Source organism: Salmo trutta, chromosome 6 (genome assembly GCF_901001165.1).
Source record: "Salmo trutta chromosome 6, fSalTru1.1, whole genome shotgun sequence".
Taxonomy (NCBI): Eukaryota; Metazoa; Chordata; class Actinopteri; order Salmoniformes; family Salmonidae; genus Salmo; species Salmo trutta.
In genome coordinates this window covers 54,195,212-54,208,134 of record NC_042962.1, presented here as the reverse complement: position 1 = coordinate 54,208,134, position 12,923 = coordinate 54,195,212, and the positions used below count along the sequence as shown (strand labels likewise).

At 43.5% G+C, this 12,923-nt stretch overlaps 1 protein-coding gene and 1 pseudogene across 1 annotated transcript; both read left to right on the top strand.

Moving 5' to 3' along the window:
- Positions 1-961: 961 nt before the first annotated feature.
- lrrc3 (leucine rich repeat containing 3) lies at positions 962-1,817 on the top strand. The gene has a single exon (XM_029755011.1). The coding sequence runs from the start codon at positions 972-974 to the stop codon at positions 1,704-1,706; it is 735 nt and encodes a 244-aa protein (XP_029610871.1). The 5' UTR covers positions 962-971; the 3' UTR covers positions 1,707-1,817.
- A 9,799-nt stretch (positions 1,818-11,616) lies between these two features.
- Positions 11,617-12,032, top strand: LOC115195158 (ubiquitin-like protein FUBI pseudogene; annotated as a pseudogene).
- The last annotated feature ends 891 nt before the right edge of the window (positions 12,033-12,923 follow it).

Below are 12,923 nucleotides of genomic sequence, written 5' to 3'. Positions count from 1 at the left end.
CACTACTACAGCTCAAACACTGGCTTGTTTCACTACTACAGCTCAAACACTGGCTTGTCTCACTACTACAGCTCAAACACTGGCTTGTTTCACTACTACAGCTCAAACACTGGCTTGTTTCACTACTACAGCTCAAACACTGGCTTGTTTCACTACTACAGCTCAAACACTGGCTTGTTTCACTACTACAGCTCAAACACTGGCTTGTCTCACTACTACAGCTCAAACACTGGCTTGTTTCACTACTACAGCTCAAACACTGGCTTGTCTCACTACTACAGCTCAAACACTGGATTGTCTCACTACTACAGCTCAAACATGCTTTGTTATGTTCATCTACCCAGGACTTCACAGACTTACAACAAAAACGATTTTCCACTAAATGGATCATTAAAGAAACAGCCATGGCCTGTTTCTCTCTTTTAATCTCTCTCTCTCTCTCTCTCTCTCTCTCTCTCTCTCTCTCTCTCTCTCTCTCTCTCTCTCTCTCTCTCTCTCTCTCTCTCTCTCTCTCTCTCTCTCTCTCTCTCTCTCTCTCTCTCTCTCTCTCTCTCTCTCTCTCTCTCTCTCTCTCTCTATTTCAGATCCCTTGCCTTCAGAGGACTGAGTGAAAGGCTGTCCTGAAACATGTGCTACAGTATGTCTGGATCGACATGATATGCCCACTCCTTTCCTCTTCTGTCTAGTTGGAACCCATCTTTTGTATTCCTCCGGACTGTCTTTGGTCAAACTCTACGGTCGCTTCACTGGACTCCAATGGATGGATATGGGGATGAAGACAGAGGGTTATTAAGCTGGTACAGGATCAAATGATATGTATATGAGTAGCTGCTGTGTACCATCAATAATCATTGAAACCTGTTCAGGAACCGCGGGGATAGTCAGGTCTTTTACCGGCTGAGCTAATGGGGCCTCCTCAGCCACGTTGGCAAGCCCTGTTCCCTTCTTCTTTCTGTGTCTCCACTTCCCCCATGAGGACGTTGTGTCTCGTGGTGGCCCTCATGGTTGTCATGGCGACAGCGTGCCCCAAGAGCTGCCACTGCTCAGAGAGGAATGGTGTGGTGGTGCAGTGCGTCTCCCGGAGCCTTGACCAGATCCCCCCGGACCTACCGGAAGACACCGTCACCCTCCTGCTCTCGTCCAACCGGATCAGCCACATCCCCAACCAGGCCTTCAAGGACCTCCGCCGCCTCAAGGAGCTGGACCTGTCGCATAACCACATCGAGAGTATCGACGCAGGGGCCTTCCTTGGGGTCTCCGAGGGACTCCGCTCCCTGGACCTCTCCAACAACCAGCTCCGCAGCGTCCCCAAGGAGGCCTTCACCAAGCTGAGTGCCCGTATAAGACTCTCCAACAATCCCTGGCACTGCGAGTGTTCCCTCCAGGAGGTACTGAGGGAGCTGAGGCTGGACCCTGAGACGGTCAACGAGGTGAGCTGCCACACCTCTGTCCAGGACGAGTACGCCGGCCAGCCCGTCATTCAGGTCCTGGACTCTGGCATCAACTTCTGTAACTTCCACCACAAGACCACCGACGTGGCCATGTTCGTGACCATGTTCTGCTGGTTCGCCATGGTGATCGCCTACGTCATCTACTACGTCAGGCACAACCAGGAGGACGCGAGGAGACACATGGAGTACCTCAAGTCTCTACCCAGCTCCTCCCAGATCAGCAAGGACTTTGACACAGCCAGCACCGTACTCTAGCAGTGGGCTATGTGTGGTGGCAGTGACAGCGGTGGGGGTTCTTACATGTCCATGGGATAGTTCACACAGTGGCAAACTTGCAAGGTGTATGTAACTATTTTGAATGTGAAGACGGGCCTCTGGACGAGCCACTGGACTGCACCTGCCCATCTGCACGTGCCGGACCGGCTCGCAGTGGGCCTCGGGTTCGTCAGTCCAGTCAACGTGCCCCTTTTTGTGTCGACTGTTTATGAAGTCATGGGGTCAATACCTTTTGAGATTTCTGACTCAATTCCGACCTACTTTTTTGTCGACTGTTGTCATTTTTATTTTACAGTATTTATTGTTTATTGGAAAGAAACATGACTTCTATTTCTCATCGTCACATGTTTTCCCAACAGTAGGATTTAATGAGAAATATATTGTATAAGTCTCTGAGAGTGTCTCCATATTGATTTGGTTGTTGTGATTGGTTGTAGTGCTGTACAGTACTATCGATCTAGTCATTATGATTGGCTGTTACACTGGACTGAATGTTCATCTTGTGTCTTCAAGTGCCTAGAAACAGTAAACAGTAGCTCAACCAAGGCACTGTGAAAGCAAACGTCAAACTACAAAATCCCTTTAAAGCTAGAATCCTTACCCACTGGACACAGATGTCATTTCAACGTCTAGTTTTGTTCTAATTTTGGTTGAGTTGTCAGCTAACGTCAATTCGATGTGAAATCAACAAAACATTTCACCATGTCATTGGATTTAGGTTAAAAGTTTTGGGGAAAAAATACGACATTCCCTTACGTTGATGACTTTTTTCAAATCGAATCAGTTTTCCACATTGATTCAACATCATCACATAGATTTTTGATTTTAAAGGATGGTGGAAACAACGTTGATTCAATCCATTTTTGCCCAGTGGGAGTTTTTTTACTTTTAAATGAATGACACATACCCATTGATTCTTAAAGAATATAATGTATAAATGCCTCATGAGCTTAGTTCAACTGTTGTACCCAATCAGAACCCCAGATATGTGCTTTTTTTGCTTCAATGTTTGCAAACAAGGTCAATGTAAACAAATACTGTATAGCTTTAAAACATGGTTAAAACTGTCGTTTGTTTGTTTATGTCCATAGCTATGTCTATGAATTTGACAGTGGTTGCATTTCTCCAGGCTTTTTATTAAACAGAGGAGGGGTACCACTTTGTTATTGTTTTAACTGAAGATTCTAGCTGTAATATGTCGTGTTAAATATTTTAGTTGTTGTTGTCAAGGTTGTTATGAATCATTTAACATTACTCATTTTGGTAATCAATGTGATGCCACATTCAGGACATAAATCTTTACATACTCATATCGGATTTAGTTCCCAAACTGTCAAACACCCTTCTACAGACTTTGATCGATGCTGATGTTGCGTCCGAAAGTCTATGATGACCAACAGTTCGAAGTAGTCTATACTTCCTCAATAGTGTATGTGTTCTGTATTGTTTTGTCTCTATTGGTTTGTGTGTTTGTCCCCTTTAATGGTATGGGATGTAGTTTATGTTTAGGAGAGAGAAACTAATGAAAGGAAAGTGAGAAAAGGAGACATTCTATTGTTTTATTGAGACTTGTGTTGAAACGGAGAAACGTTGACCACGAAAACTGTCTGTCTGTCGTGTAGCCCCGGGGATATGTCTTGATTTTGTTGCGCTCGTCTCTGTTTCTAATTGTTCTTAGCAAAATGGTTGTGAATCAAGCGTTGTAATTCTTATATCTGAAATAAAAAGGGCTCTAACTACTAGTAATCCTGTTTTGTTTCCGTCAGAAACAGAAAGGTAGTCGTTTCTGAATACCTTGACTTTTTATTTTGCATATGGAAGAGAATTCCTACACCTCCTTTTTATGACTGAATTCATGATGAGGTTGTCCAATCTTCTTTCTCTCTTTCCGAGGACATGGTTGAGTGCACTTTATTGTGGTGTGTGGTTTCTATTGGTCTCTCATCTCTGTGTCTCTCTCTTCTCTGTCTCTCTTTCTTCTCTGTCTCTCTCTCTTCTCATATGTACTGTGCCTGATTGAGCTCTTACGCTTGTATTATATTCATCTCTGCAACTGCAGTTTGCGCTACTACTTTGCCTTCTCCCATTTCAGAGAAATCGTGTTATTATTCATAAGGCCTGTACCCCAAATGGCACCCTATGCCCTATGTAGTGCACTACTTTTGACCAGAGCCATAGGTCACTATATAGGGGATAGGGTGCCATTTTCTAGGAAACAGGTGTGGTTATAAAAATGAGATGTGGTGGAATGCCTCAAAAGGAAATCTCAGTACTCTGACCCTATCTGACCTGCAGAGGCTAAACTAAAATCTGAAGTATGGCTTTATAATGAGATTTCCTATTTATTCCCACAGAACATACATCATTATGAATTATACAGCACATGCTGAACATGGAATACATTTTTCCCCCCATTTATTATAGGAGCAAGACATGGAACAAAGAATGACTCAAACCCAAAACAGGTTAACCCCCTCACTGATGCGATCCAAATCTGGACCAAATCTCACCCAACAAATGTTGTTTATTGGTTTTACCCAAACAGTATATAAAGGTAAAATGTATATATCTGGTATAATCCTAATAGTATAATTAAATTCACTAGTGTACAGGACATATGTTGAGGCACCGTTATTTATTGATCAATGATGTGCCATTTCACCAACATTCACTGATGTGATCTAAGTTATATTATAAACTGGGTGGTTCGAGTCCTGAATTCTGATTGGCTGACAGCCATGGTATATCCGCATTGCGTCATGCCTAAGAACAGCCCTTAGCCGTGGTATGTTGGCCATATACCACACCCCCTTATTGCTTAACTATAAATCTTGAGAGGATTCTCACTATCATTTGTATAACCTATTAGTTGTAGCCCAACAGTACAGAAACGTCAAACTGAGTTATGTATATCTTGTTTACTGTTATCACTAAATGCACTAGAGAATACACAAAACATTCACAGCAAATCCTGTATGTTGAGGGACAATTATTTATTGATCAACGATGTGACATTTTACCAACATGATTGCTCTGTCCCATCTTTGATATTCTAAGTATATCTGAGCCAATGTATATCTCAGTTGGACTTTTACGTGAGAGATTCGACTGCAGACTCTGTGTTTCCCTGAATGAGAATAACGTTACCTAATAAGAAAATACATACTGTTTATGGATTGAGTCATAAATGTGGAATTGGAGTGCGCAGTAGGAAACCTCTGCAGTGCGTCCCAAATGGGACCCTATTCCCTACATAGTGCACTACTTTTGACCAGAGCCCTATGGCTCATTAGTTTATCATGACAAACTCAGTGACCTGGTGTCTGGTGCTTCTAAAAGGAAAGTATAACATGCCGAATAATAGAAATATCAACAGAGAGAAATGAACGATTAGCCTACATCAAGATTCATTGTAGTTCAGTGAATTGGTGTAAATGACTCTGGCCAAAGCAATATAAACGTTTGTATTAATCATTTGGGGCATTTTAATCAATATTTCGTTTACATTTGACTTATCTGCATAATGTGTGATTTTAGCTAGATTTACACACACTGTCTATGACTCAATGCAGAGTAGCTTAACTTATATTACTTATAAGATTCAAATAAGAACTTTAAGGGCAATCAATCAATTTTTTCTGCATATGAAAGAAGTGGAAGTGCATACTTAAATTCTAGTCCTTATGGTAATTGTGACATTTCTTGAAATTGCAACTATTGTCTATGATGATAGCCCAATGGGAAATTATACCATTTGTCCATCTCCAAATCTAAAGGTCGTTTTCTTAGGTCATTTTCCAAAATAGCTTTTCCAATGACACAATCAGAACTTAATAAAGGATCTTCTGTCTGCATATCCATTAGACCAGACAATTAGAATAGCTAGAGTGTTATGAGCTGTCCTAATAGCTGCTTCAATTTGTCTCCTCAGCTTTTTTGTCTTTTCCATTCTTCCCCCTTGATCTCAGAGCCAAGTAGTTTAGGAATGATGGGCCTATAGTACTAAATGTAAACTAAATAAAGTAAGTAAACTAAATGCATGCTCTTCAGCCGATCGCTGCCTGCACCTGCCCGCCTGTCCAGCATCACTTCTCTGGACGGTTCTAACTTAGAATTTGTGGACAACTACAAATACCTAGGTGTCTGGTTAGACTGTAAACTCTCCTTCCAGACTCACATCAATCATCTCCAATCCAAAGTGAAATCTAGAATTGGCTTCCTATTTCGCAACAAAGCATCCTTCACTCATGCTGCCAAACATACCCTCGTAAAACTGACCATCCTACCAATCCTCGACTTCGGCGATGTCATTTACAAAATAGCCTCCAATACCCTACTCAACAAGCTGGATGCAGTCTATCACAGTGCCATCCGTTTTGTCACCAAAGCCCCATATACTACCCACCACTGCGACCTGTACTCTCTCGTTGGCTGGCCTTCGCTTCATAATCGTCGCCAAACACATTCGCTCCAGGTCATCTACAAGACCCTGCTAGGTAAAGTCCCCCCTTATCTCCGCTCACTGGTCACCATAGCAGCACCCACCTGTAGCACGCGCTCCAGCAGGTATATCTCTCTGGTCACCCCTAAAGCCAACTCCTCCTTTGGTCGTCTCTCCTTCCAGTTCTCTGCTGCCAATGACTGGAACGAACTACAAAAATCTCTGAAACTGGAAACACTTGTCTCCCTCACTAGCTTTAAGCACCAGCTGTCAGAGCAGCTCACAGATCACTGCACCTGTACATAGCCCATTTATAATTTAGCCCAAACTACTACCTCTTCCCCTACTGTATTTATTTATTTTATTTATTTTGCTCCTTTGCACCATATTATTTATATTTTAACTTTGAACTTTCTTCAAACTACAAATCTACCATTCCAGTGTTTTTCTTGCTATACTTTATTTACTTTGCCACCATGGCATTTTTTGCCTTTACCTCCCTTATCTCACATAATTTGCTCACATTGTATATAGTCTTATTTTTTTCTACTGCATCATTGATTGTATGTTGTTTTACTCCATGTGTAACTCTGTGTTTTTTGTATGTTGTTGAACTGCTTTGCTTTATCTTGGCCAGGTCGCAATTGTAAATGAGAACTTGTTCTCAACTTGCCTACCTGGTTAAATAAAGGTGAAATAAATAAATAAAATAAAAATAGTGTGTGTATAAGCACGGTGCAATATAGTAGCACCATGTGTAGGTTATAATGCAGTTTCTGGAGGACGACTCAGCTAATCCACAACAGGAACTTCCATATATGGTCATTGTCTTCCATATTGAAATGCAGCTTTAGAGCAGGAATTCCATATATGGGCACATACTTTCATATTGGAATGTGGTTTTGAGCAGGAACTCCATACATGGGCACCGACACCCATATTGGAACGCTGCCTATTAGCAAAGAACTCCATATATGGACATAGAGCTGTGACCATGCCAATTTGTACACCTGCATCCAATCTTCATTAGCCACAAGCCCACCTCAGTCACCTGAATCCCCTTGCTTAATCAATCCCCCTCATAGTATTTAAACGTAATCCATCATCATTCCTTTGTACATCTAACTAACAAACACTCTGTGCTGCAAGGCCCTCGGGCAACAACTGTAAGATGTGGACTGTTTTGCCTTGGGAGGAATTTTCTGACACAGCTGTCCCAGAAACAATCTGGTCCCTGTCTGCTGGACAAGTGACCCTTGCTGTGGCCCTTGCCTCGGCCCCCACACGTGTTTGGGGCAGATCTCCAGCCATCCTCAGACTGCTCCCACCTAATGATTTGTCACAGAGTGCAAATTAAAGTAATGTTTAAAATGCTTTCTCCACAGCCCCCCCCCCCTCCATGGTGTGCCTACACGGTACACCCCCTGCCTCCTCATGGCGCCCCTGGCGACCCTCCCTGACCTATCTCCACGGCGACCCACCACACTGCTCCTTCCCTGCAGCCCCTCTTGCCTTCTGGCAGTTCACTGCTCCTCCAGATGAGCAATTTTGGCAGCCATGACCTGTACCCTTTGTCTGCCTGGATCTTTTTTGGGGGACAACCAACGAACATTTTAAACCTTTGTGAGAGTCTTAAAACTCATTCCACCAACATGGTAATCCATTGAAAGATGCACAAAACTGGGGGACATGAACCCACAGTTACGAAGACAACCCAGCACAAGATGATGCTAAAGAGTTAGCCCCAGAGGATAACCTGACAAAAGACTGCGGATATTCGCCGGCTCCTGGATCAACTACCAGAAGAACTACCATACCTCCCACTCCACATCTACCTTTCCTTGCGCTGGCCAGTCCAGCACAACCTTGGTCCAGGACCAGGGCCTTTCCTTGCACTGGCCAGTCCAGCACAACCTTGGTCCAGGACCAGGGCCTTTCCCTGCACTGGCCAGTCCAGCACAACCTTGGTCCATGTCCAAGGCCTTTCCCTGTGCTGGGTGGTCTGGCACAACCCCAGTCAACAACTGGGGGTTGACCCTACTATGAAGGGTGTTCAGCACAACCTTGGTCCAGGACTGGGGGTTGGGGCTTCCTTTCTCTAACTACTTGCCCCTTCCACTCTTTTCAGGTCCTCAGTTGCTAAACGCAGCATCTGACATTCGATGTGCTCCACTCTAGTGCATGTCTGCAAGCAAAACTTCAACCAGGTCCAGTGGATGACTCGGTTCCTTCACCAAAGTGCAACTTGGTCAGTCCATCTTGGTGCCCTACTGGAGCTCTGGCACCTTGCCTGGACCAAACCCTGCACCTCCTGAAATTCCTCCCTGCACTCCACACCTCCGGTGTCTCGTCTCACTACACTGAGACGGACAGAGCCTCCACCTCCACCAGGCAGCCATCACACAGCCTTCCTCAGACGCGCTTCGCCCATCTTCTCTCTAGCAGTTGGGACCATGCTCCCACGCAGTGTTTCCACGCAGTGACTGAACTCGAACCTGAAAAGTGGTGACTTGGACTAGTGGCGACTTGTTGTCAAAGTCTCTCTCTTGCATAATTTAACAGCAAATGTTCACTAGCTATTGCATTACCAAGCTAGCCTTGAATTGTATCTTAAATTATTAGACCACAGCTTTAGCGCTACCATGGGCTTGCAGTCTAGTGACTTGATCACGGCTTCCCCACAGCCATTGCATGGCTTTCTCCATGTCAAGATTGGACAGAGCCTAGGCCGTGAGTCCTGCATGCACCTTTTCTCTAGCAGCCCAAGCTCCCTTTCCACTTCACACCCACTTAGGATTAGGCCCTTTCTCTCACTTTCTCTCCTGCAGCCGGGATTCATCTCCACCCCACAGCCATTACCTGAAAAAAAACTAATTCTGATTGGCTGGGCCTGGCTCCCCAGTGGGTGGGCCTGGCTCCCCAGTGGGTGGGCCTATGCCCTCCCAGGCCCACCCATGGCTGCGCACCTGTGAAATCCATAGATTAGGGCCTAATGAATTTATTTTGATTGACTGATTTCCTTATATGAACTGTTACGTAGTAAAATCGTTAAAATTGTTGCATGTTGTGTTTATATTTTTCTTCAGCATATAAATAAAATATTGTATACGCTACAAATGTCACATTACAGTACTTTGACGTAGCATACAAACGTCAATGGAAAAGGTGAACCGTCTGTTCAACCGTTAAACTGCGCTTCGGATCGGATCGCATAGAGCAAAATAGGAATTCTTGAAATAGCTTAACTTTTACTACTGTGACGTGGGTCCGATTAAATGAGAGATGAAGAATGGTAGTCTGTCCCAACTTGTTGTAGGCCTATAGGCTACAATCAATCAGAAAAGGTAAGACATTTATTCTGCAATAAATAATTGGAAATATATGTCTATTTCTAATTATTTTAGAACGCAAAGATAAATAAATGTTTCGCTTTTCTCACTATGGCAAATGATTGCATATTGTTATTATATTTAGCTAGGCCTACATGTTTTTTGTTGTTGTTATGAATAAGAGTGACATCATATATTTATTCCCGATTTGTAAAAGTCTACTACTACTAGAATACTTTTGCTATCTTGCAATGCAAGACTTCAACCAATAGGAACTGTGCGTATGCATGGTCTAAAGTTTGCGGGAGGATAAGAACATTGTCACGTCAAGTTCAGTTTTTATAAATACAAACTTTGGGGTGAAAACTGTCGCATGCATGTATGCTCCAAAAAATGATGAGGCCCCTAGTGAGTAGATTCGGGATGGAACTAAAAAGTGACGAAAATAGCTCTACTAACATTTACAGAGCCTTCTAGAAGCCAGTGCAGTCAGGTGTGCTGATGGTGTAGTGATCGAGAGAGGAGAATGTCTTCAGACCACAGATTACATTTAGGGGATGCTTGAGAGGCTTGGGAATGATTGACATCTCTCTCATTCTCTCTCTCTCTCTCTCTCTCTCTCTCTCTCTCTCTCTCTTTCTCTCTCCCTATCTCTCTCTGTCATGCATATACACACACATTCACACATTTACACATTCAAAGTAATGTGTAAAATCCTCAACGTTCAAACGTTAATTACCATCATTACCAGAACCCACGTTCAAAACAACTGGGAACTCTGAAAAAAATGAGCTCCGACTGGGAAAAATAGTTTGAATGGTCATCTAACTTGGAATTCCAAGTCAGGAACTCTGGCCTCTTTCTAGAGCTCCGACTTTCCAACCTGAAGATCACTGACGTCATGATATGACCTCGTATTTTTCTGAGTTCCCAGTTGTCTTGAACGCACCAATACAATATGTCGGGACCTGACGACTTGGACTGGTTCCCATGACTTTGACTATAGTTTATTAGGTTACCCTCAGTAGCACCTGACAGCCAAAGACAAACAACCCGCCTGTGTCTGTCAGAACTCTTAACCACTGTTTTATTTCTGGGCTCGCTCTCAGATACTTTGTCCTACTAGCCCTGGAGGATAAATGGAGGATGAAACACGGAGAAGGGAGAGAATAGACAATTATTAATGGAATATTATTAATTTGCCTGATCTACCAGCGGTCGTTGAGGCTCTCACAGTCAGATGAATGGCCTGTCAGTAGTCTAACATGGGTGCTACAGCTGTGCCGGCCGGGGCTAAATAAGGAGCAATGTTGGGATCTAATCAATATCTCAGCTCAGCTCGACGGACGGACGTTGTGGCTACATTCCAATTGGATAACTTGCTCCCTCTCTTCCTTTCCTCTGACCTTGAATTTCCCTCCTTGTTGATCTCAGAGGGCCTGGATAGTGGCTGGGTAGAGTTTGCAACCCATTGCTTTCACCTCTCCGGTCTGATTTAGACGGAAAAAGGTGAGTTATTCGATGATAATCCAGAGTTTGTGTCTAAATGTTGACGGTTCCCCCAACTGATAGCCAAGCAAATGTGCTGCAACACCATAAAATGGGACTATGTGCCTAATGATATCTAACTAAGTTGATTTGGGCACCAGGCAGGCACACCAGAGTTGGGTTTGATGTTAGATGTGGACCCCTGAGGCAATGTGGACCCCACACACGTATAGAGACTGGTTGATAGAGGGAGGGAGGAAGACAGGAGGAGGGTTACGTGGTAAACGATAGACCGCTAATTCACAATGCTCCCTTGATGTTCTTGCCTGCAACCGATCTTAATTCAATCTAACCATCTGTTATGTGCATGTTTACCGCATGAACCACAACAACACACCAACGCCTGCTTGGCTTGATCTAATTGATTAGGTTATGTTCAGGCAAAGGAGAAACCTGTCTGTATATTTTATAAGCAATAGCCCGGCCCCCGAGAGAACATTGTCGTGTGTTTAGCTCTAATCATGAATGCTGAATAGCTGAGTTGATTGAATTAGACCTTTCGTGTTCTTGCCACTTCCTGTTTTCATTCTACAGACGAAACACACGCTTGTTGCACTGCGACTGTGAGACTTTGGTTGACCATGCAGCTATTTGTGCGTGCTCAGACTCTCCACACCTTTGAGGTGTCTCGGCTTGAGACTGTCGCCCACATCAAGGCTCATATTAAGACATTGGAGGGACTGTCCTGTGATGACCAGGTGGTTTTGCTGTGTGGGGTACCCCTGCAGGACGATGATGTGATTGGCCAGTCTGCACTGGAGTTCAGCACTCTTGAGGTTACCACCGACTGTTGGGAGGCAAAGTCAATGGCTCCTTGGCCAGAGTGGGGAAGGTCAGGGGACAGACCTCCAAGGTGGACAAGCAGGAGAAGAAGAAAAAGAAGACTGGCTTAAAGGAGGATCCAATATAACAGGTACTTTGTGAATGTTGGTACCAACATTTGGCAAGAAGAAGGGACCCAACGCCTCTTGTCTGCTGTGTTTATGACAGTGGAGCAATGGACTGTCTGCCATTTGTAATTATATTGGGCTGATGTTCACTGTGATGAAACACAATAAAACTTAGTGAGGAAAGAAAGTGGTAATCGGCACCAATTTGATGTTTCTATTACAGTGGGTGAATTGAGCAGTTGTATGATTGTCTGGGAAGAAATGGACTCCGGCATGAAGACAAGTAGGCCTAGTTGAAGTGCACATTTTATTTCCTGTATTAGACAGCGTTTACAAGTCAAGACCTTGGGACTATACAAACCCTCATTGGTTTGAAAGGTGTCAGCGATTTTTATCTAGTATTATTTTTAATTTAACAACACAAATTGGGGTATTTAGACTCCTGTATAGGTAGAGAACGTTGAACAGAACAAGGCTGTTTCAATAACTACATGTTGACTAAAATGCAGATAGAACCTTATAGTCCCAAACTCTTGAAGTCATCTGGCATTTCCAGGTCTGTCACATGATATGAGAATAGTCTTTGGCATGTTCTCATCCAGTATGCCCAGATCACTCAGGATTTGGTGTCTTGACAATACATGACTTTTCATTTTGATGTAATAATATCTTATGTTGTTCTTGTCCAGAACTGTTCGGTACTCTATCATGTATTTTATGTTTTATGTGGACGGATTCCTGTTTTATGTGGACTGATTCATGTTTTATGTGGACTGATTCCTGTTTTATGTGGACTGATTCATGTTTTATGTGGACTGATTCCTGTTATATGTGGACTGATTCCTGTTATATGTGGACTGATTCCTGTTATATGTGGACTGATTCCTGTTATATGTGGACTGATTCCTGTTATATGTGGACTGATTCCTGTTTTATGTGGACTGATTCCTGTTTTATGTGGACTGATTCCTGTTTTATGTGGACTGAT